This window comes from Chenopodium quinoa, unplaced genomic scaffold, assembly GCF_001683475.1.
Source record: "Chenopodium quinoa cultivar QQ74 unplaced genomic scaffold, ASM168347v1, whole genome shotgun sequence".
In the NCBI taxonomy this organism is placed as follows: Eukaryota; Viridiplantae; Streptophyta; class Magnoliopsida; order Caryophyllales; family Amaranthaceae; genus Chenopodium; species Chenopodium quinoa.
In genome coordinates this window covers 185,231-208,176 of record NW_018743292.1, presented here as the reverse complement: position 1 = coordinate 208,176, position 22,946 = coordinate 185,231, and the positions used below count along the sequence as shown (strand labels likewise).

Genomic DNA, 22,946 nt, shown 5'->3' with positions numbered 1-22,946 from the left:
TTTACTTTTTTGTTGTCTGAGGGGTGTTGTTGCTTCCGATCATAATTTTAGTTCTTGTCTCGAGTAATTTATGCCTTGAGCATATTAGAAAATGAAATGTCTAGTGACTAGTTAGTTATATACTCGATACCTGTGAAATGCACAAAGCCTATCAATTACAATGGTGAGATTTGTGCTGAAAGAGGGTTTTTCAAACGCAAGTTGAAGAAATTTTTGTTGTGTTATAATCTGCGTTTGCAGTGTGCAAGACTAATCAGATAATGAATCTAGTCAAATGAATGAAGTTGAGAATGAGCGTAGCTGTGCTTGTAGCAAGTGATTTTTTGTGATGCCTGACTTGTTTAAGAACACTAACTAAAGAAATTTGAGATACTATTTGAAAAAGTTTCACAATACAAACAAGAAAGGTGTTAAATGATGCAGTTGACACTTTAGGTAGGTCTTGCCTGTCTGAACTCTTAAATACTTGCTCATGGTGCATAGTCTTTTGGTTATTGGCGGGGTAGTTTGGCCATTGCAATGAATGATGATGTAATTTTATGTTCATAGAACGTAGGTGGTATTGCAACATTCGCAACGCACTAGAGTCACAAATCAAACCCATGATGTTATGTAAGACTACAAATGGATAATGAATACGAGTCATGACTGTTGTGCTTGTTTGGTAAATGTCAACGAGGGACTGATTTTGTGCCGGAATACCAATCCATGGCTTTGGCATAAGCTAGTGGCAGCGTAAGCATCTTCTCAATGCTTCCTACTTTTGCACGTTTTGTCAAGTTGTCGTAATTGTTTGCCTCTATCTTATTTAAAATCTTCCGGTACAACATCATTGACGCCCACACCTAATCATACATTACAACACTGTCAGTTTTGTCCAGTCACCAGGAGTTATGCTATAGTTGCTATAAATCCAGTTACATCCTCATATGCTGGATATTAAATGCTGTTTTTGCTTTTTGAGAATGAACTTCAATTGTTTTCTTGGAATATGCAATGATAGATTTGTGTTGATCTTGGAAAGCGAATGTAACAATTTAAATGGAATGTACAATATAGTAGAAAGTACAATGTTGCATACCGGCCACCTACTAGAGATGTCTAGCTGAGAAGCAATATGCTCTCCCTGATCGTAGTAGTATCTTGCTCTCTCTATCTGCTTCTTTATGAATTCTCGCCATTCCTCTGTTACATTCTTCGAGAATATGTCCTCGTTTGTCAATCCAAACTCTCTGAGCTCGTCTTGTGGAAGGTATACTCTTCCCCTTTCAGCACTGAATTAAAGAAATGCACATCATATTCTTATATGAACAGAAACAGGTCAAAAATATTTAATTTCCCTCGTATTAGTAGAGAAATTACTCTTCTGCTACATCTCTAAGGATGTTAGTCAGCTGGTTTGCGATTCCCAAGGAAACCACTGCTTGAAAAATGCTTTCAGTAGAAGTCTCAGATTCTGGTGACATTCCTGCTATAGGGAGAGTCATTAAGCAACCTGTTATAGCCACATAATAGCAGTATAGTACAAGCTCTTCATAGTTCTCATAACAAGTTTTCCACGCGTCCATTCTCATCCCTTGCATCAGATCTTTGAAAGGCTGATCACCAAGAATGGTAAACTATTCTCAAAAAGGAATTACATGATATTAAGAAATAAATTAGGAACAAATGCGTGTAGCTTAAACCTCAATGTCAAGGGGAATTCGCTGGAAAGTATCAGCCAAGGCAGTGTCTGCTATGTCACGAGGACATCCATTGAAGATATCCTCAAGCCTCTTTTCCCAGCTATCCAATACAGCCGCGCTTGCAAGGTTCTTATCCACTAGCTCATCCGTCCTCTGACCCCAAGCTGTAATTGTATCATTTGAACCATGTTAGGCATCTTGATCGTCTTGTTACTGTTTGTTTGATTATCACCTGTAACAGGGTAAGCAGGGAGACAAACGTACCGTATACAGCCCATACAGCTTTCTTTCTTTCTTCAGTCATCAGCAGACTTCCTGTACCGTTTTTTTCAGGCTCAAGAGGTGTATGTAACTAGTACTAAGATTCTTAAGAAGTAAAATAGTACAAGAGGTGTATGTAACTACCTAGATAGTAGGTGGTCGAACGTTCAGCACAGATTTGTCTGCAAGTTTCATAGGCCTCTTTAAGAACGACAGGATCAAACCGGGTTTCTTTCCTGGATACGGAACCCTTCAACTGCCTCTCAATGATTTGTAGGATTTTTGATTCTACAAGAGGATCAACACCCTTGTAGGGTAGAACAAGGGAGCTTTTTGGCTTGCTCTCGAGTACAGCTTTTGCAACCTTCGATTTTCGTACTAATGAGGCACGGCCGTATTTGGCTGCAGCACCAACACCCGTAGGCTTTATGTGCAGCAACTGCAGCTCTAATGAAAAGTTGTTCATGATACTATTATTTTGGTTTTCTTGTTGATTAGTTGAAGCAGAAGTAGTTGTCTCAAAGTCGGACTTTGTTTCTCATAAAATAGGAGGTTCATGAGTTTTAAATCTTGATTGGCTGTAATAACTAATGTCATCCAACTATATTTTCGTGAAAGTTTGGTCTAGAATGGACAACCACTAGAATATAACAGTCATTTTCAACGTTTTTTCCACGAGTGAGAGTTTAAGTACGTCAATAGTTCCTTGATTTTGATATATCTGGTTGTTTTACCGAAAAAAATGACCATGCTATTTTAAGTCTTCTTGGATTATCTTAGGAAGAAATGGAGTTTTTTGCAAAAGTGACGGAAAAAAGTCAAATCTGCCCCTCTGATTTGAAAGTCAATTCAGATTTCTGTCCCACCTTATTTCTGCTATTTTTGGTTTGATGGAAAACAATTATTTTAATAGAAAATTATTTTCTAATTTTCAAGAAAATTCAGTAATGTAAAATTGCTTGGTTACAGGCAAAGTTACGGAGTAACATTTTGGTATCACATTACATATTTACATATAGAAGGAAAATATTTTTCTATCCGAGAGCTATTTTTTTTTCACCTTTGTCAAACTTGTTTTCCACCATTTTACAAACCAAATAAAAGAAAATGTGCAAATTATTTACGTCAAAACAAACACAAATAGAGCCTATACTAATTATCCGTGACAAAATCTGTCAGAAAATAATATATCTGACAACTTTCCGTCATAAAATCAATCATAATATGCATTAATTACACTCATCAAGGAGTTTGCCATACATTTGTAAACAACATAATAATAGCCAGAAAATACAAGTACAGTACTACATTGTTCAACTAACTAAATCGTTCCTGCAGGCAGGTTACAAAATTAATGAGCGACTGATTTTGTCTTTGAACTTCACCACCCCATGGCCTTCGCGTAAGCTAATGGCAGGGTAAGAAGCTTCTCAGCTCTCCCAACTCTTGCTCGCTTTGTCAAATTGTCGTAATTGTTAGACTCTATCTTGTCCAAGTTAGCCCGGTACAGCATCATTGATGCCCACACCTAAGTCAATCAGATTCAGGAAAACTCAAGTTTCACCATTTATTCTAAGCAATTAACAAATCCACAAATGTTCACAAATTCATATTAGAAGTATGTTGCATACCGGCCACCTACTAGCGCTGTCTAGCCGAGAAATACCTTGCTCTGCTTGATCATAATAGTATCTGGCCCTCATTATCTGCTTCTTTATGAATTCTCGCCATTCCTCAGTCACATTCTTCCAGAAAATGTCCTTGTCTGTCATCCCAAACTCTCTGAGCTCATCTTGTGGAAGGTACACTCTCTCTAATAAAGAACTGCATCGGAAAAATAGACACTACATTCTTACTTTGTATTGGATGTACACAACTACTTGAACAAGTCCAATATTCTGTTATAGGCAGTAATCAAATGAGAGCTTACTCTTCTACTACATCTCTTAGGATGTTAGTTAGCTGGTCTCCGATTCCCATGGATATTGCAGCTTTATAAATACTTTGTGCAGAACTTACATACTCTGGTGAGATTCCTATTATTGGAACAGTCATTAAGCCAACTGTTCCTGCCACATAGTAGCAGTAAAGTTCAAGCTCTTCATCGTTCTCGTAACGAGTTTTCCATGTGTCCATTCTCATTCCTTTTATCAAATCTTTGAACGGCTAATCATGAACACATGTATAATTAATGTTCGCAAAACTAACAAGAGATCAAACAAACAAGTAGAAATTTAAGGAGATAACAAAGTAGGTGAAACCTTGATGTCGAGTGAAAATTGCTGGACAGTGTCAGCCAAGGCGGTGTCCAGTATGTCATGCGGGCGTCCATCAAAAATATCTTCAACCCTATTTTCCCAGCTATCCAGCACAGTTGAACCGGTGAGATGGGCATTTTCACCATCCACTAGTTCATCTGTCCTGTGGCCCCAAGCTGTCAGCCAGGAAAAACAACGTGACAGGCAGCAGCAAAATCTTGTCTATAGTTTTGCAACAATATATTGTTGTAGCTTTTATTGTCTAACATATTATTTTTATGAGATGGTCTCACCCAAAACTTGGTCTAGTTTGGGTAGTGAATCCTCCCCTGAGTCCTCTTTTAAAGTACTTGAGACCTAAGCATTTTTTTTTTTTCGGGAGAGAGAGGGGAAGGGGCAGATTTGTTACATCTGAAATCTGACTACAGCTCTAGGTAGATTATAGCTGTCAGCATTTTGACATCATTCATGTTAAAATTTATTCTATCAAATTGACATAATACATAGTTGAAAATTATTGCTGAATCAGATCTAGGGAGAACATACCATACAAAGCCCAAATTGCTCTCTTTCTTTCTTCAGTCAGCAACAAACTTCCTGTAACATATTTATCAGAATAAATAAAAAATGGTAAATCAGAAACTTGCAAGAGGTATACAATCAAGCACTCAATAATACTTAAAAGTACAATAAAACATGAGAGGTTAAAAGGTGATGGAAGTACCCAAATAATAGCTTGTAGCATGCTGGGCACATATTTTTTGACAGCCTTTGTACGCTTCTTTAAGAAGGATAGGATCAACATGGTTCTGTTTTCTGGGAATTATACCCTTGGACTGCTTATCAATAACTTCTTATAATTCAGTAAGAGGATCAATGTCCTTTTTTGTTAGAATAGGAGAGCCTGTTGATTTGCTTCTGAGTAAGTCAGCTTTTGGAGTTTTATTGACCTTAAATTTTCGCACCAACAAAGTCTGGTTTATTTCTGGTGCAGCACCTGTAGGCTTTAGGTGCAGGAACTGCACTGCTAATGGGTAACTGTACATAATTTTTTGATCTATCAGTTGCGGAGTTGAATTGAAGTGCTTGATTTATGTTGGACTGTAAACTCAAAAGGAACTAAAACTTAGGAGGAGCCTTATGCTTTTGGAAAAGCATTAGAGGTACAGTCGTACAGATCAAATAGTCTGGTTGCAATTTGAAACATGTCATGCTATTACTGAACTTTTGAAATCTCTGTATTATTGAATACCTGAGTAGGTTGCCAATTACTTTGTATATAATTAGGGAGATTTTTTATTTTTATGAGGGAAATATAATTAGGGAGGTATTATATTCGTACTAATGGAGCAGGTTGATGTTTTTAAAGCTGAAATGGCTCTCTAACCATCATCATTAATTGTCTAATGAATATTTACAAGAAAGAGCTTCACTTCCTTCACATTATTTCTAGAGAATCTGAACATAGCCTTCCAAAAGTTTCTACAAATCTTCCATCCAACTTCGAGTTTTATACTACACCGTAGTACAGTAGTATCCCAATTCTTATCTATGACTGCTGAACAATTGGGATACAAGATAGGACTGACGAAAGTCACCATAAAAGTTCGATTATAACTCAACAGTACTTGCATCAGAGTTTAATCCTGCAGAAAATAACAGAATGACCAAGGATTTTGTCGCAGATACTTGTATATACGAGTATGACAGTCAGTCAATACCTAGTAATTCCTTGTAGACGTCTGCCCAGATTAGCACCAGTCAATAAGCTAGTGGCAAGATATGCTTTGTCATGTTTATCAAATTGTCATAATCATGTCTCTCAAACTCGTCCAAAATTCTTTGATGTATAATCAAAGGTGACAACAAGTGCAATTAAAAGTTGAGAACTTCTACTCATTCTACAAAGCACTCATGATGATGACATCAAGAACGAAGTATTCATTAAAGAACCAAATAATCCATGAGTGAGGACATACCAGCCATGAACTAGAATTGTCAATATGACAAACACCTTAGGCTTCTCGCGTCAAAATGGTTCCTGCCCTCGTAATTTGCTTCTTCGATAAAAAAAAAAAAAAGGAAACTCTTCCATTACTCAGTCATATTTCAAGAAAAGATTCTCATCCTTCAATTTGGATTCTCTGAGATCGTCTCATAGAAGATAAATTCTCCCCCTGAATTTAAAGAAAATGCAATTTGTTATTCATGCTCCTGATTATTTCAGGATTTTTATCAAGTATAGCAGTATGACTTACTTTTCTTGTTTGTGAGCTGATTCCCGATCCCCAAGCAAAGTGCAGTATAATAGATGCTTTGAGTGCAAGCTGAATAATTGGGTAAAAATCCTAGGACTGGCAGGCTCAACAGCCCAACTGTTCCAGCCACTTAGTAACAGTAATAGCAGAGGTTCTACAAAATTTTGTACCAATCTTTCCATTTATCCAATGGCATCCCTCTGATCACATCTCTCAAAACCTAAAGCCTAACTATGATAAAAGAAGGGATCTTTGTTTAGTTCCTTGCAGCTGGTACTACCAAGTTTATGCTATGTCAAGGGGAAATATCTGAATAGTTTCTACCAAGGTTGTATTAAGCATGTCATATGGGCATTCAATAAGGATGTCGTCAAGCCTGTCTTCCCTGCTTCCTACACTTTTGAACTTGTAACGTAGGAATCTGAAGTTAGGACCATCTACAAATTCATCCATTCTATGGTTCCAAACTGCCATTTTAGTTTAGTATAAAGGTTTTACAGAATCTGTAGCATTCTTTGTTTGAGAAAATAGAGACTGATTCAACTTTAGAAGAGTGTAGAGGGATAGAGAACCATAGAGATCCCATATTGCTCTTTCTCTTTCTTCTGTCATTAGTAAAGTTCCTGCAACATCAAAACGAGACCAAAGAAGACCATGATGAATCTATATAACTAAGTCACACACCAAAAATGAACGGAAGTACATGGTAAAGGATTAGCTTGAAATACCTAAATAGAAGATCTTGGCATATTTAGCCCACATGTTTTGGCATTTGATGTAGGCTTCCTATCAGAAAACCAGGATCAAATTGGGATCCTTTTCAGAGTGTTCCTGCTTCCTTAGGTTGCCTCTCAAAAAACTTGTTGGACATGAAATTTAGCAAGGTCTGCACAATTTGGAAACCAAAGCCACACTGGACTTGAAATTTAATGTACTTACCACTCAACTTTGGGGAGTCACATGAGTAGCACCACTACGGCACGACCCTAAGAAAACAGGGCACCTGAAAAAGCCCTTGCTGAGTCAAATTCTAAGATTGATAATTGTATGAGACCTTTCTGAGGATCAATATCGAAAATAGAGGAGTAATGAGGGAAGGATCTCACTAGCCACCCTCCAGCATAATGCAAGGCACAAGAGCTGGTACAGGGGGGTGCCAGAATGCTTGAAGGCACCAACCAGGGAAGTACCTAAAGTCTGCTGAATTGGTATAGACGGCAAGTCAACAAATACTTGGTATGTGCCTTTCCATGGCCAATAACTGAACATAATGAATAGAGGCTTTAAAAATATTGTAAAATAGTTTTTATTAACAGAGTTTTCTGTACATAAGAAGAAGAGTAATCAGAGCCCTAATCTCCTTAACAAGCCCAATGTATAGAAACCAAAAACAGGCATCAATCATTATCTTCCACACCCATTATCGACACAGGTTTGAAAGCTGCCAATACTACGGAAACCTTACAAGCAAGAAAACCAACCATTCCAGCCAAAATTTCTCTTGGAGTCAGTGCTGCTATGAAGTCTGGTTTGTCGTGCTTTGTTGCTAAAATTGCAATAGCAAAAGCAGATGCAAATACTAATATTGGACCTTTCAATCCTCCAAACAGCCTGTTGAAGTTATTTCCCTTGCCCATTGATTCAGGAGCTGGTAATGTGTCCACAGACCTCTGCAAAAACAGCAGGTACAGGAAGCCACCAATGCCTCCAGTCAAAAATGCTAAGCCTGTATTCTTACCTCCAGTGATGGAGGTAATGGAGGTGCCAGCAAAAATGAGCATAGCATCATATAGTAACAAAGAATATTTTAGATTTTCATATTCTTTCATGCTATCCTCATTTGTTATTCCCTTTTCTGCCAGTGATACAGCTTGTGAAGAATTTCTATCTACAATCGAGACAGAATCAGCCCCAAAATGCTCTGTAACCAGACAAGGGCGGAGTTCTGCCATTGCCAAGTCACCCCCTTCCCCAAGCAAAACATCTTCAACTTCAAAATTGCAAGTTATACTGCAATAACTACCCCCATTTGCATAAGATTCTTCCCTTTGATAATTATAAACACTGATCATTGTCAAGCTTGCACCACCCAATCTCCAACTGCCTGACCTTGAAACAGAAGAAAGGAAGTTAAATGTAAATAAGTGAAAGATGAAGGTGAATGCTACAAAGTGCATATGATATATCTTAGAGAATTTGATGTTTTACATTCAACACTATTCTATATCTTGCACTTTCTTTTATCAAACAAACTATAAAATATTTTGTTAACAAATTAAAATGTGTATATATAAACATGCGATAAAAAAGCATTATGCTTTGTTGGAAAACATGTCAAAATAAGGAAAACATGGACTTAAGCAATTTGGAAAGATTTTATATAATCTTTCTTTAGATGAAAGGAAACTAATGACTAAATTATCAATTCATGACATAAGTTCGATATCCCACAGTTACAGTTAACTACTAGTAGTGTAGTAGTATTGAAGTCCTCAACCAATTGAATCAAGGTGTAGAAAATGCCAACCAACCTGATTCAAGACTTATCCACATAGCCTGAATTCTTCCCAGTTTCGGTCCCAAAAATATAAATTCATCAATTGCACCTCTTTTAAAGCGAATAACCTCAGAAGTGACAGCATCCTTTGATTGCAGCATATGATCTTGACTGATGATGGAAGGAATCCTCTCCAATATTGAATTACCATGCTTGTCAATAATACAGACAAGAATTCCAGCATTCTGATCACTTAGTTCAGATCCATACATAGAACTAGTACACAACTGGACCTTGTACAAAGAATTCGACCCATCTAACTGAAGAGCTGAAAGGATTGTTTCCGGTGGTTCATCCATGTCAAATTTCAGCTCTTTGGTGGGCAAAAGTTGTCTAGGCTTTGCATATTCCTGAAAGTCTAGGCAAAAACATATTCTAAATAATACAGCCTTTTGAAAATCAATAAGAAACAATAACTCAATACATGTATCAGTTATTAAAATAAGTAGACACAGAACGCAAAAATTGATCAACTATACCTTTCTGCAGGCCTTGAAGGCATAGACTAACAATACACCTTCTAAATACTCCCTCTATGCCACTAAAATCGCCCCATGCTCTCGGAATAAGGGTCAAATAAGACAATTTTAGTGGGACGGATGGAGCACTAAGTTTAGATTTTCGAAGACCTCGGAAAAGAAATAAGTTCTCATGGAATCCTTAAATTGTACATCAATACAATTTCTGCAGCAGTAATCTAAAGCACTTTCAAAAACTAGGTTTACAGTATATCAATTGATGAAGTTAATTATAAATGCATTTTTATTCAATAAGATGGTAAATTTACATATTCTTACTCATATGTTACTGGACATAGGGCAAAATTAAACAGTTCAAAGTTTAAATACTACAGTATGAATTAGTTCTGATTATATAGTGATCAAAAGGAGAAAAAATGGAAAATATAAGTTTACCTTGGAAAGATGATTTCTTTGATGATACAAGAAAGCGAGGCGGGCGAATGTGAAGATTTCTTCTTGTAAGGTGAAAAGGGATTACTGAGAACTTAAAAGTGAGTGCATCAGAATGTTTAATTGTGGGTATTGCTAAAAACAACGCCATTATCAGTTTCCTGCTGTCAAACAAACATATGACTGTGATCAAATTATATTATATAAAATCAAGCATAGGAAATATCTGGGTATCAAATTACAGAGATAAACGAAAGATTTCACTTTGATAATCGAATTGGAATGAATGAATGATTGATTGCCTGATTGAGCTCCTTGTGACTTGTGGGGTTTCTAGGTTCACAAAAAATTTTCTTTCTTTTCTGAAATGAATTGTTATTACTAACATATTTTTTTTTACTACTCCGTATTTCCGTAACATAATTAGATATACGGAATACTGAATTAACCCATTAACCTAACCTATAACGTGTATAAGACTGATATGCTGACTGACTTGCATCGTATAAAGGTGGCAAACCTGGTCTAGAAAATATCTCCAGATTATGGAAGCCCATATTTCCCTTGAGGATTGAGTTAGGGCCGTTAAAAACCGACCCAACATGGAAACAATTCGATATTTTTCAAAGTGACATGATATTACATTGAACTAACAGATAATTATTGATCAATTAATACTTCCTATACAATTTGTTAGGACTCAACTTGATAAAGACATAACTTGAAACATCCTATTTGACAAATTTGTGTGCGAGATTATGACTGAAATGAGAGAGCATAGTCACATAAAGTACTTTGGCCCAAAATCCAATGTATGTCTTGGGATATGTTAATTATTTTAAATTATAAATGCTATGCCTTGTTTATTTTATTTTTAGTAATTTTAGGAAAAATAAGATAAATTTAATTTTGAAAATTTAATTTAGAAAATCCAATTATGGAAAATTCCTTTCAAATTACTTTAATTCTTAAAAGAAATATCGAGTTTGGTGCCACAAAAATTAAATCAACCAAGTGAAAATTAAGTAAATTAAACTATAACATTACTCATTAAATAATTTCCACTCTCCCCTAATTTGCGAACCACGGGGTGATGATTCCCTTCTTAATAAAAATCCCACCATCAAAAATGAGTCAATCGTCTTATACTTGTCCAACAACAAAGTCCATGATGTGCTACTAAAGTTAAGTCCACAAAATCAATATAATTATGCCAATAATCTTTACTTTAAAAATTATTGGAAAGCAATCTGCATACAGGGTTAAGAAGATATTGCGTATCTCCCAACAATTATACGTAGTATATTTTTTAATACCATAAAAAATAAATGTTTAAATAATATGATACACTCCAATCTTTACAATTCTTTTATCTTATCATCGATTCAGAATCTCCATTATTCTGTATTATTCTATTTTTTAACAGCTTTGTATGAACTGCATTTGTTTCTCACCAACTTGCAAGTGGTAATTTCTTCATTTACTTGTATCTTTCCACCTAAAACAAAGTTCCATAATTTCTTCGCTTACTCCAATACATTTTGGTCTTATATTATAAAGTTTACATAAATATATGCAACCTATTGCTTATTGTCATGTTTTGCACATGATTTTGATTAAATAATTGTTAGAGAAAGGTAGCAGAAAAAGTAGAATTCTGTTACATTAAAGTTGAAATCCCTGATTAATTTCACCCTTTCTACTCCATATATATATATACAGATTACAGAAAAACGTTATTCGATCTACCCTTATCATTATTTTGCACCCCAAAAATAAATATACTATGGTCCAAAATGATGAACCGATAACCAATAATACAGATCATGCTATCTCAGGCCAAGAGCTTCCGGTTACGGCCACCGCTGTCAGCGGTGGCAGTAACCACAAGAAGCTGACTCTCATCCCTCTTGTATTCCTGATATACTTTGAGGTTGCGGGCGGGCCTTACGGCGAGGAGCCTGCAGTCAAAGCAGCTGGCCCTCTGTTTGCTCTGTTAGGCTTTCTAATTTTTCCATTCATTTGGAGTGTTCCTGAGGCTTTGATCACGGCCGAGCTTTCGACCGCCTACCCCGGTGATGGCGGGTTTGTTATTTGGGCTGAGCGGGCCTTTGGCCCGTTCTGGGGATCCATCATGGGTACTTGGAAGTTCCTGAGTGGGGTGATAAATGTTGCTTCATTTCCTGTACTGTGCATTGACTATATGGAGAAACTGTTTCCTGTGTTTAGTTCAGGATTACCCAGGTACTTAGCAATAACTGTTTCAACAATAATGCTGTCATTTTTGAATTATACTGGACTTACAATTGTGGGTTATGCTGCTGTTGCTCTTGGAGTGGTTTCGCTGCTGCCGTTTATAATCATGTCTTTGGTTGCTATACCTCAAATTCACCCTCATAGGTGGCTTAGTTTAGGCCAAAAAGGAGTTAAAAGAGACTGGAATTTATTTGGTAACACTCTATTTTGGAACTTGAATTTTTGGGATAATGTTAGTACTCTTGCTGGTGAGGTTGACAGACCTCAGAAGACATTTCCCAAGGCACTGTTTATAGCCGTGATCTTTACCTGTTTGGCTTACTTGGTTCCGTTGTTTGCTGTAACGGGTGCAGTTTCTGTGGATCAGAATTTGTGGGAGACTGGTTTTATGGCAGATGCTGCACAAATGATTGTTGGGAAATGGTTGAAAATCTGGATTGAGGTTGGGGCTGTCTTGTCTGCAGTTGGACTGTTTGAAGCTCAGTTGAGTAGTTGTTCTTTTCAAGTTATGGGGATGGCAGATATTGGGTTTTTGCCGAGGTTTTGTGCTGCAAGATCGAAATGGTTTAACACCCCATGGGTGGGAATATTAGCGTCAACTGTGATCACTCTAGGAGTGTCTTTTATGAAGTTTACAGACTTAATTTCGTCAGCTAATTTCCTTTACAGTTTAGGTATGCTGCTGGAGTTCGCCTCATTTTTATGGCTGAGGAGAAAGAGGCCGCAGTTGAAGAGGCCATATCGAGTTCCAATGGGACTGCCGGGTTTGGTGTTAATGTGTTTGGTGCCATCAGTGTTTTTGGTGTTTATAATGGTTATTGCAACCAAGACAGTGTTTCTAGTAAGTGGCTTGATGACCGCTGGTGGAATTGTTTGGTTCTTTTTCGTGAAGCTGTGCAAGGCGAAGAAGTGGTGTGTTTTCGGCAGCATTCAAGCTGAGGACTGATTGCAGCAGCAGCAGCAATGTACTAGTAAATGACTAGCTATACATTCATGATATGCAGATTGTTTAGTGGAACATTCATCTTTTTAGCCCTTTGGTAAATATAGGCATTGTGCTATAGTGTAAGTTGTAACTTCTTTTTCAATCAAAGATTTTGCCTCAACATATTGCTTTCAACCAACGTTTTTGGATGTGAGTATGAATAACAATGAGTGATTAATGATGTGTAGACCTTCCTCAAATAAAGTTATAAACTATACTCTACTTTCCCCCTGATGCTACATTTAACTAATTGTTGTTTATTCTAATAAAGCAAAAAAGAATGCCACTTTATTCGTTTTGAAGGAATTAGCAACTAAAAAAACTGAAATCAATCAACTCATTCCCTCTAGAGTTTCCCCTTGAATTGGGAGGGTTTTCAGGTTCCTTCTAAGGTTTCTTCCTTGGTAAGATTTTTCATCTCGGTATTTTTTTTCCCCCGGGTTATTGTCCAAAATTGAATGCTATAATCCACGCTTTTGGACCAATTTCGTAGGTTTGGAGATCCGGTGTCGAAAAATCTTTAGATATTAGGGGGGGGGGGAGTTATATAATATTGTTTGGAATCATATATGATAATTATATGTTGTCATAAATCTCTATGGTGGGCTTGAGTTAATGAAATCGACATAAGTTGTAAATGGGTAAATGGACAATTTAAAGGCAAAGTGGATGGCTCCATCCACCCAAATAATCTCCCGGAGTGTATTGGGGTCTGTGGGAAGCAACTCGTCAATTTTTTTTCCGGGTCAAAAAAAGTCGAAAATTGTCAAAAATTAAAGGTTATAATCCATGATTTTGGCCCATTTTCAGAGGTTTCGAGACCCGGTGTCGAAAAATCTCTAGATATTAGGAGATACACCTCGGGGTCATATAATATCGTTTGGAACCATATATGATCGTTGTATGTTGTCATAAATGTCCGTGGTGGCCTTGGGTTGATGAAATTTACGTAAGTTGTAAACGGGTAAATTGACAGTTTAAAGACAAAGTGGATAGTTCCACCCACCCAAATGGACTCCTGGAGTGTATTGGGGTATATTGGAAGCATCTTGGAAATTATTTTTTCCAAGTAAAAAAAGTCCAAAATTGTCCAAAATTGAAGGCTATTATTCACGTTTTTGACCCATTTTGAAGGTTTCGAGACCTAGTGTCGAAAAATCATGAGATACTAGGAGATACACCCCGGGTTTATATAATATCGTTTGGAACCATATATGATCATTATATGTTGTCATAAATGTCCGTGGTGGCCTTGAATTTATGAAATCAACATAAGTTGTAAACGGGTAAATTGACAGTTTAAATGCAAAGTGGACGGTTCCACCCCCAAATGAACTTTCGGAGTGTATTGGGATATATGGAAAGCATCTCAGCAACTTTTTTTTTTTCAGGTTTAAAAAAATTCCAAAAATGTCCAAAGTTGAAGGTTATAATCCATGCTTTTTAACCAATTCTGTTTTGAGACTCGGAGTTGAAAATTTTCGGAATACTAGGGGATACACTCTGGAGTCATATAATGTTGTTTGGAACCATATATGATCATTATATGTTGTCATAAATTTTTGTGGTGGCTTTAAGTTAATGAATTCAATGCAAAATTGTAAACGGAGTTTAAAAGCAAAGTTGATGGTTCCACCCACCCAAATGGACTCCCGAAGTGTATTGGGGTCTATGGAAAGCATCTCAGCATATAATTTCAAAATCGTCCAAAATTGAAGGCTATAATCTACGCTTTTGGACCAATTTTGGAGGTTTCGAGACCCGATGTCGAAAAATGTCGAGATACTTGGGGATACATCTTGGGGTAATATAACGTTGTTTGGAACCATATATGGTCATTATATGTTGTCATAAATGTCCATTGTGGCCTTGAGTTAATAAAATCGGCATAAGTTGTAAGCGGGTAAATTGACAGTTTAAAGGCAAAGTGTATGGTTCCACCCACCCAAATGGACTCCCGGGGTGTATTGGGGTCCATGGGAAGCACCGAAGCATCTCGACAATTTTTTTTCCGGGTCAAATAAGTTTTAAAATTGTACAAAATTGAAGACTATATATTCCTAGATGGCCAATTTTGCCTGTTTTATCCAAAATAAACCGATTGCATATCCCTAAAGGTTATTTAAGTTGGTTTAGAACGGTAAGAGGGCTATACTTGAGCTTGAATTTGTTTCAATTACATGTCATATACATATGGCTATTTTGGAGTTTTGGACTATAGTTAAGTTTGATAGGCGCCTACTTAACACTTGCCGTATTTGCAAATTTACACAATTTTATTAACGTAAGTCTGTACTGTTACACCTGCAGTATTGCAGTATTCTGCAATCACATTTTACATATTCAGAAATCATAAAGATTGGATCTTTTAGAATTGAAATCCCCAAGAATGACCATGACCCCACAATCCCCCCAAAAGAAGATACCATCCACTCCATATGCAGAAGACAAGTCTAACGAAGCCTAATTCCAGACAAATGGGAGTTTCTCTCTCCTCCCTAAATTCATCTTCAGAATCCACTCCATCATTCTCAATCATTGAAGAAGATGAGGAACTTCAATCCAATCATGGCAATCAACTCGAACCCAAGTCACCCAAAAAGCTAGCCCTCCTCCCTTTAATCTTCCTCATCTACTTTGAAGTCGCCGGCGGGCCCTACGGCGAGGAACCCTCAGTAAGATCAGCCGGCCCGCTGTTAGCCATCTTGGGCTTCCTAATCTTCCCATTTATATGGAGTATTCCAGAAGCTCTGGTCACGGCGGAGCTCGCCACCACCTTCCCCGGCAACGGTGGATTTGTGATCTGGGCTCATAAGGCTTTTGGGCCCTTTTGGGGCTCTCAAATGGGGTTCTGGAAATTCCTGAGTGGCGTCATTAATCTAGCTTCTTATCCTGTTCTTTGCATTGACTATCTGAAACTGGTAATTCCTGCTCTATCTTCTGGGTTTCCACATTACTTCGCAATTTTAATGTCAACTTCTGTGCTGTCATTTCTGAATTATACTGGGTTGACTGTTGTTGGGTATACTGCAGTAACTTTAGGGGTGATTTCATTGATGCCATTTATTGTCATGTCTTTGATTTCGATCCCTAATATTGATCCTGCAAGATGGATGAGTTTAGGCGAAAAGGGTGTGAAAAAGGATTGGAGTTTGTTCTTCAATACATTGTTTTGGAACTTGAATTTTTGGGACAATGCAAGTACTTTAGCTGGGGAAGTGGATAATCCTCAAAAGACTTTTCCAAAAGCTTTGTTTTCAGCTGGGATTCTCACTTGTTTGGGTTACTTGGTGCCTCTTTTGGCTGTCACTGGATCAATTCCTCTTGATCAAGAGAAATGGGTTGATGGGTATTTCGCTGACGCTGCTGAAATCATTGCTGGGAAATGGCTCAAGGTTTGGATGGAACTTGGTGCTGTTTTATCAGTCATAGGTCTGTTTGAAGCTCAATTGAGCAGCTGCGCTTACCAGTTTCTTGGGATGGCAGATCTCGGGATCGTTCCAAAATCTTTTGGTGTTCGATCCAAACGGTTCAGCACCCCTTGGGTTGGGATTCTAGTCTCCATGGTCATAGCACTTGCTATCTCATACCTCGACTTCACTGATATAATTTCGTCTGTCAACTTCCTCTATAGCTTGGGGATGTTGCTAGAATTCGCCTCATTTCTCTGGTTGAGGAGAAAAATGCCGGCAATAAAGAGGCCATATCGAGTTCCATTGGAGATGCTGGGGTTGGTGATCATGTGTTTCATACCATCTGTGTTTCTTATCTATGTTATGGTAGTTGCGAACAGAACTGTGTTCATTGTGAGTGCCTTGTTGACTCTACTTGGGATATTGTGGTATTTTCTTATGAAACTCTGTAAAACAGGAGGTTGGTGTACATTTAATACTGATGAAAGCAGTGAGGAAGAACACCATCTTGTTACAAAGCAGGATGTAGATGAAAGTTAACACTATTTGAGTCATGGGTGTACCCCACTGTAATTTGTTGCATACAATATGTAGGCTTGTGGATTATTTTATTGGTAAAGATTTGTTCTTTTATTTTGCATCAAGACAATCATGATTTAAGAAGAACCAAACATCTAAGAGGGGCTATATTGTCCAGAATTAAATAGACTTCTTTCAGAACAAAAAGGTACACGAAGCATACAGGTTTCCCTATCTCAGGGAATTAAAAAGGCATTTAAGAAGCCATGCTACTTGTAAAATATTTCGTTTAAGACCTTGTTAGACCAACCAGTGGAGGTTGCATTGGTAGTAAAATACAAACCTGCAACCTTAACTACACAACCTCGTAAAGCTACATTCATACCATTTCATTTAGCACCAAAATAGAGACATCCAAATAGTTAATGAATCCATTCAAATATCACGACTAGCTTCTTAACAATATTTAAAAATCAGGCTCGGGTATTTGAAAGACAATACCTATGTCATACCACATATCCACTTCTCAATACATTGTCCAAAAACAGTTTTACAGCTTGACAAGTCAGATATCTGTTCCCATACTTGGAAAGCCTACTCAGTTCTCTTCATCAACAAGAACAACCTCTGGTCCAGCTGAAAATTTTTGCTGACACTCTTGTCTACCCTCATCATCATTAAGAGTCCACCAAATGAAACAAATATCTCTCTGCAAAGTAAATACACATACCACAATGTTAAGTTACATACAATTAAAGAGAAAAAAGTTTACAGAGAATAAGAATATAAAGATAGATCATCTGAAAACCAACCCCTTCTCTTGTCCTTCATAATCAATATCAGTTATGCGATAAGTTCTCCCATGCATGACATAATCGTATCTGTCTGCCAGTGTTTCCCTTGAGGTCTGAAATAAAGGCAAGCTGTTAATTAATCTTCAAGTATAGTAATGGAAGATTAGTAGAAGAACCGAGCTTTTCAATCATACCAAAACAAAAGCATATTTCCTAAATCAATGGCTTTCAGCCCATGGCGAATAAATGGACTGATAGTTTAGTAATAAAAGGGTAATTTCAAGCTAATAACCATATTCCAAAATAAATGCATCAATTACAAGGAATCAGGACTAGTACTACTGCAAATGATAAGTACTGATAACTACAAGCCCTTCATCATCAAAGTTGAAAAACCCATCAACACTCTGCTGCCTAAGGCCCTAAAATTAAAACCTGAATACTAATCTCTAGGAGGACACTTCAGATTGAAAAAACCCACAGACATATTTAACATTACTACTTTAGCATAGAAAAAAAAAGGCTTTACCAGCCTGTCTAAAAAAACACAATATCAGCTAAAATCAGCTCTGTCAGCGGCAAGCACTAAAGCACACGCTAGTAAACACATTTTCACTTCTCACAAGATACGCACCACATCATATCCTACTATGATTCATAATTAGACCAAGTAAATGACATTATTTTCAATTGCCAAAGACATAATAAAACAAAACAAAGTTCACCCTTTTTGTCAAAACAGTTTCCAGTTTATAAATCTGAAGCCAATTCCAAAGATGCTTGTGACTATCTCCAATTTACTCAGGCCTATAAACGGGTAAAGTATGCATGAAATGTGCAACACTCCATCAATAAGAGCAACTCAATTTTCCTCCAACTAAAAGTCTTATCTTCTACAATTACACACTAGTTGAAGTCATTACAAATGCAATGAAGCAATATATCAGTGGCAATTAAAACATATTAGAAAGAACAAGGTGCGGTTGACCAACGCAAGAAGAACAAAGCAATAATAACACGTTACCTGGTTGTAAAACCCAGAGTCAGCAACCCCATCAAGATCAAGAGTGGTTGCTAATCCAATGGTATACCTCTTATCTTTGTTGATACGATACACGTCTATGTTAATATCGAGCAATATGAATGCATCAAACTTGTCACTCTGTGCTTCAATTCGAGAAACTACAAAGGAAAATTTAATTTTTGTTCGGTTCACACTTAATTGAATACCACTTAAAAACTTCATATGAAATAGGAAATTAGGGATGTGCTTCAATTCGAGAAACTACACGCAACAAAAAGCCACTATAAGCAAGCAAAATTAGGTTCACACTCAATTGAACACCACATAAAAAACTACATATGAAATAGAACACTAGGTAAGTAGGCATAAACTTAATGGGTAATTGATTTTAGTTAATCTAAGGTTAACAAAAAAATCAATGAATATGATATGATATAGAAACAGCAATTGAGTAAAAAAGAAAAATTAGGGCTCTAGAACATAAAAAGGAGGTACCTTTGTCGAACTTCTTGCCATCAGGATCAATTTTATGAATATTAAAGATATCCTCGAAGAGAAGCGGCGCCATTGCTAGCTATAACAACAAGAATTAAGAAACCTACACAATAGCTGATATAATTATTGGAGAATAAAGATTAGCACTCAAGAATTTCAGCAAAAAAAAAGAGGTTTTAAGGATTCAAAGCAGTTTCTGGAAAACCCAAATTCAGTGGAAGATGAGAAAGAAATTCTTACCCTTTGTCCGATTATGGAGGGTTTTCCGACTTGTAAATTGTTCTCTTTCTCGAAAATGAATACTGAAGAGAAAACCAAAGTCGCGTCCGGTGGATTCACTTTTTTTTTTTTTTTGGCCCTACAAGGCTACGGCAATGATATGTAGGGATATCAATTGGGCCGTGCGGGGCGGGCGGATGTTGGTCTTCCCATCCTCATCCTCAGTTAAAACTTTCATACTCATCCCTATCTCCATCCCCATGATGGGTCTAAAATTCATCCTCATCCCCGTCCCGGCGGGTACAATTCCAAAATCATCCCCGCCCCAACCCCACTTGGATATCCACCCCCATCTAATCCCCACCTAAGACCCGCCTAATCCCCGTCTCCTAAATACACAATCCTTCATAATTAATAAAGATTGCAAAAAGAAAAAAATTATTGTTAATATTACACATTTTTTTTTATAATATAAGTGTATTACGAAGTATTATATTTACTATTTTATTTTAAATAATTTTTTTTATAAAATAGTATAAAAGTATATAATTTTGTTTTTAAAAATATATGGATGTGGGGATGGGGCGGGTATGAAGTGGGGTGGGTGGGGATGGGGCGGGTACGAAGTGGGGCGGGGCGGGTACAACCTAAAATCCACCCACGCCCCATCATCCATGGCGGGTATGGTTTTTACCCCTATCCCCGCCCCATCACCCGTCAAACCAAGATCCATCCCCGCTCCGTTGAGGCAGGGATGAGGAGGGTCTCCTATTTGACCCGCCCTACTGACATCCCTATTGATATGGTTTATTGGATACTATTCTTTTATCACGGTTGCTAAAGCATAATTTTAACAAATACGAAGTATATATTTATCAACATTCTTCAAAAAAAAAAAAGTACATATTTATCAATATTGTAAAATTATTAAAAGCGAATATCAATAAAATTTATATTACAATGATTCAAACGAAATCCTACATAATTGTATTTTATCGTAGCTTTAAATCCTAAACACTAGTTAGACTATAGTTTGCGAATATCATTACTGTCAAAAGTCAAAATTTGTCAAGAACGGAGGTATTAATTTTGTAAAAGTTAAAAGTTTTGTGAAACATAGAGAGAATTGTATTAAATTGAACATTAACATGCAATAACAGTATAATTGGACAATTAATACTATTATGTGAAACGTAATGTTGTTATTAATTTATTTATTACAAAGTATTAGATTTTTGAGTTAGTGTTACTAAATGCTTCATTCTTATCTAAGTCAAAGACATATTTTGATTGTTAGAGATAGTATCTGTTTTTTAAATTAAAAATTAGTTTTGTCCTTATTAAAACGAGTTAAAAGTCTTTCAATTGTTTGAGTAGAACATTAAGTAATTAATCATATTCATACTATTAATTAGAAGGGGATAACGTACTATATGGGAGAATTAAATCAATTAGTGATTAAAATTATTAATAATGCGGTTATTTGTTTGCCTACGAGAACATATAAGGCTTAGACAGTAATTGAAAGGTGGAAAGAATTGCATGACCTGCCGTTGTTGCTAAATCTATTGCTAATTTTCCTAAGGAATTCCAAACAGTCTATGCTAATGTATGATCATTTATACACCAGGCCCTTAAATGTTTGGTGACTTTATTGGAGGAAGATTATTTCAACAAGGTAAACAATTCAAAAGCAAATATAACTACCATGTATTAATTTCACACATAACAGAAAATTGAACTCGTGATATAAAAGATTAGACTGATGACCAACCAGCAATTTCGCAATTGCACCAAGCTTAAAGAAATGGCTCATCAACTAAGGTTAAAGAAAGAAGAACCAGAATTAGGGATCCAATAACTTTTCTTATCAAATCAGGGCATGCAGTGAAAGGTTTATCTGAGATGGAGTTGAAGGACCTGCCAAAGCAGTACATACAACCTCAATCAGAGAGGCCCTGTAACATGAAGATCATGGAAGAGGCATCGATCCCCATAATCGACGTGTCCAAGTGAAATGACCCAACAGTTGTAAAATCAGTATGTGATGCTGCTGAGAAGTGGGGATTCTTTCAAATCATCAACCATGGGATACCACTTGAAGTACTTGAGAATGTGAAACGAGCAACTCTAGCATTCTTTGCTTTGGCGCCAGAGGACAAGAGGAATTTTTTAAAGGAGAACTCTCCCAACAGTCATGTGAGGTTAGGTACTAGCTTTATACCCGAGGCTGAGAACTCCTTAGAATGGAAGGATTACCTTAGCCTCTTTTATGTCTCTGATGATGCGGCTCTTGCTATTTGCAGGTAACTAACTATTAATAAGCTGCACTATGCAATTACTAATATAATTAATGTTTTGTCATGACTCATGAGAACACTAAATTCAGCAATATAATTATCTTTATTACCTTTAATGTTAAGGGACCAACTTCTGGACTACATGAACAAGTGCCAAGTAGTAATTAAGTTCCTTTTACAAGTCTTGATGAAAGGACTCAACAGCCATGAGATCAATGAGAAAAAATGGTCACTTCTTTCAGGTTCCAAAAGGATTAATCTCAACTTCTACCCAAAGTGTCTAAAACCCGAACTTACAGTAGGAGTAGGGCGACGCTCAGATGTATCCACCTTTACCATCCTCCTGCAGGACGATATTGGTAGACTCTATGTTCAAGCACCTGATGGAGAAAGCTGGGTCCATGTGCCACCTATCTCTGGGGCACTAGTGATTAACATTGGTGATGCGCTGCAAATCATGAGCAATGGCAAGTACAAGAGCATAGAACATCGTGTAATAGCAAATGGAAGTAAAGACAGGGTTTCAATTCCCTTGTTTGTGAACCCAAAGCCTAACGAGGTGATCGGACCTCTAAAGGAAGTTTTGGTACAGAGTGATGAGAAACCCAAGTACCGGAAGGTGTTGTATTCTGATTATACTTTGTACTTCTACAAGAAGGCTCATGATGGCAAGGGAATCCTTGATTATGTTAAGATATGATCTTTCCAGGGATAAGAAGACAACTCAAAACTGAATGAAAAAGAATACAGGATTACTTGTTAAGACCAATAAGCTTGGATACAAATGTAAATTTAATTAAATCTTGATTCTATTGTATTACAGAGTATGTATTTGAACACTAATTGAAGATTAAGTTACAAATGCTTGTATATAGTAATAAGAAAGTATAGTAATAATAAAGATAATGATGCTTGATACAGCCAGATCCTATTCCAATTTTTCCATCCCACTCAGCTTACAGATCAAGTCTTTGCTCAGTATAAATAATCGATGCAAGTGTCGAGATTTAA

The 22,946-nt window shown here is 36.9% G+C and overlaps 7 protein-coding genes and 1 pseudogene across 8 annotated transcripts; 3 read left to right on the top strand and 5 right to left on the bottom strand.

Annotated features, from left to right (window-relative positions):
• Positions 1-355: 355 nt before the first annotated feature.
• LOC110736106 (phytoene synthase 2, chloroplastic-like) lies at positions 356-2,511 on the bottom strand. Its single transcript, XM_021916256.1, has 6 exons — positions 2,091-2,511; positions 1,950-2,000; positions 1,686-1,849; positions 1,363-1,598; positions 1,082-1,274; positions 356-845 (listed from the first exon to the last, which is right to left on the bottom strand). The coding sequence occupies exons 1-6, from the start codon at positions 2,410-2,412 to the stop codon at positions 672-674; spliced, it is 1,140 nt and encodes a 379-aa protein (XP_021771948.1). The 5' UTR covers positions 2,413-2,511; the 3' UTR covers positions 356-671.
• A 542-nt stretch (positions 2,512-3,053) lies between these two features.
• Positions 3,054-7,224, bottom strand: LOC110737167 (phytoene synthase 2, chloroplastic-like). The gene is made up of 9 exons (XM_021917544.1): positions 7,191-7,224; positions 6,961-7,085; positions 5,170-5,305; positions 4,929-5,057; positions 4,751-4,801; positions 4,208-4,380; positions 3,877-4,112; positions 3,578-3,770; positions 3,054-3,474 (listed from the first exon to the last, which is right to left on the bottom strand). Exons 1-9 carry the CDS (start codon positions 7,222-7,224, stop codon positions 3,328-3,330), a joined length of 1,224 nt encoding a protein of 407 aa, XP_021773236.1. The 3' UTR covers positions 3,054-3,327.
• A 635-nt stretch (positions 7,225-7,859) lies between these two features.
• LOC110737166 lies at positions 7,860-8,534 on the bottom strand. Its single transcript, XM_021917542.1, has one exon. The coding sequence runs from the start codon at positions 8,532-8,534 to the stop codon at positions 7,860-7,862; it is 675 nt and encodes a 224-aa protein (XP_021773234.1).
• On the bottom strand, positions 8,404-10,332 carry LOC110736103. Its single transcript, XM_021916254.1, has 4 exons — positions 10,233-10,332; positions 9,934-10,091; positions 8,994-9,377; positions 8,404-8,571 (listed from the first exon to the last, which is right to left on the bottom strand). The coding sequence occupies exons 1-4, from the start codon at positions 10,316-10,318 to the stop codon at positions 8,537-8,539; spliced, it is 663 nt and encodes a 220-aa protein (XP_021771946.1). The 5' UTR covers positions 10,319-10,332; the 3' UTR covers positions 8,404-8,536.
• A 1,152-nt stretch (positions 10,333-11,484) lies between these two features.
• LOC110736102 (probable polyamine transporter At3g13620) lies at positions 11,485-13,292 on the top strand. Its single transcript, XM_021916253.1, has one exon. The coding sequence runs from the start codon at positions 11,717-11,719 to the stop codon at positions 13,130-13,132; it is 1,416 nt and encodes a 471-aa protein (XP_021771945.1). The 5' UTR covers positions 11,485-11,716; the 3' UTR covers positions 13,133-13,292.
• A 2,153-nt stretch (positions 13,293-15,445) lies between these two features.
• Positions 15,446-17,217, top strand: LOC110736100 (probable polyamine transporter At3g13620). The gene has a single exon (XM_021916250.1). The coding sequence runs from the start codon at positions 15,610-15,612 to the stop codon at positions 17,122-17,124; it is 1,515 nt and encodes a 504-aa protein (XP_021771942.1). The 5' UTR covers positions 15,446-15,609; the 3' UTR covers positions 17,125-17,217.
• A 254-nt stretch (positions 17,218-17,471) lies between these two features.
• Positions 17,472-19,796, bottom strand: LOC110736101 (DNA-directed RNA polymerases II, IV and V subunit 8B-like). Of its 2 annotated transcripts, none has more exons than XM_021916251.1 (5): positions 19,657-19,796; positions 19,417-19,519; positions 18,922-19,079; positions 17,916-18,010; positions 17,472-17,812 (listed from the first exon to the last, which is right to left on the bottom strand). In XM_021916251.1, the coding sequence occupies exons 2-5, from the start codon at positions 19,487-19,489 to the stop codon at positions 17,698-17,700; spliced, it is 441 nt and encodes a 146-aa protein (XP_021771943.1). In that variant the 5' UTR covers positions 19,490-19,519; positions 19,657-19,796; the 3' UTR covers positions 17,472-17,697. The 2 variants fall into 2 exon arrangements, with proteins under 2 accessions (XP_021771943.1, XP_021771944.1); XM_021916252.1 differs by having other exon boundaries at positions 19,417-19,530; positions 19,657-19,790.
• Positions 19,797-20,309: 513 nt separating this feature from the next.
• On the top strand, positions 20,310-22,849 carry LOC110737165 (annotated as a pseudogene).
• The last annotated feature ends 97 nt before the right edge of the window (positions 22,850-22,946 follow it).

What these genes read in the sequence shown, in the direction of transcription:
- LOC110736102 (XM_021916253.1), top strand. Translation starts at nt 11,717, where the DNA reads ATGGTCCAAAATGATGAACCGATAACCAATAATACAGATCATGCTATC.
- LOC110737167 (XM_021917544.1), bottom strand. Translation starts at nt 7,224, where the DNA reads ATGTGGGCTAAATATGCCAAGATCTTCTATTTAG. An exon ending in CAAAGAATGCTACAGATTCT is followed by an intron (nt 5,306 to 6,960) that starts GTAAAACCTTTA and finishes TTGAGTTTACAG; the next exon opens with TCCAACATAAATCAAGCACT. An exon ending in ACAGCGCTAGTAGGTGGCCG is followed by an intron (nt 3,475 to 3,577) that starts GTATGCAACATA and finishes TGATTGACTTAG; the next exon opens with GTGTGGGCATCAATGATGCT.
- LOC110736101 (XM_021916251.1), bottom strand. Translation starts at nt 19,489, where the DNA reads ATGGCGCCGCTTCTCTTCGAGGATATCTTTAATATTCATAAAATTGAT. An exon ending in ACTCTGGGTTTTACAACCAG is followed by an intron (nt 18,011 to 18,921) that starts GTAACGTGTTAT and finishes CCTTTATTTCAG; the next exon opens with ACCTCAAGGGAAACACTGGC. An exon ending in TATGAAGGACAAGAGAAGGG is followed by an intron (nt 17,813 to 17,915) that starts GTTGGTTTTCAG and finishes TTTACTTTGCAG; the next exon opens with AGAGATATTTGTTTCATTTG.
- LOC110737166 (XM_021917542.1), bottom strand. Translation starts at nt 8,534, where the DNA reads ATGATCAGTGTTTATAATTATCAAAGGGAAGAATCTTATGCAAATGGG.
- LOC110736103 (XM_021916254.1), bottom strand. Translation starts at nt 10,318, where the DNA reads ATGTTAGTAATAACAATTCATTTCAGAAAAGAAAGAAAATTTTTTGTG. An exon ending in AAAGAAATCATCTTTCCAAG is followed by an intron (nt 9,378 to 9,933) that starts GTAAACTTATAT and finishes GTTTTTGCCTAG; the next exon opens with ACTTTCAGGAATATGCAAAG. An exon ending in GTGGATAAGTCTTGAATCAG is followed by an intron (nt 8,572 to 8,993) that starts GTTGGTTGGCAT and finishes TTCTGTTTCAAG; the next exon opens with GTCAGGCAGTTGGAGATTGG.
- LOC110736106 (XM_021916256.1), bottom strand. Translation starts at nt 2,412, where the DNA reads ATGAACAACTTTTCATTAGAGCTGCAGTTGCTGCACATAAAGCCTACG. An exon ending in TTCGACCACCTACTATCTAG is followed by an intron (nt 2,001 to 2,090) that starts GTAGTTACATAC and finishes AAAACGGTACAG; the next exon opens with GAAGTCTGCTGATGACTGAA. An exon ending in CTTAGAGATGTAGCAGAAGA is followed by an intron (nt 1,275 to 1,362) that starts GTAATTTCTCTA and finishes TCTTTAATTCAG; the next exon opens with TGCTGAAAGGGGAAGAGTAT.
- LOC110736100 (XM_021916250.1), top strand. Translation starts at nt 15,610, where the DNA reads ATGCAGAAGACAAGTCTAACGAAGCCTAATTCCAGACAAATGGGAGTT.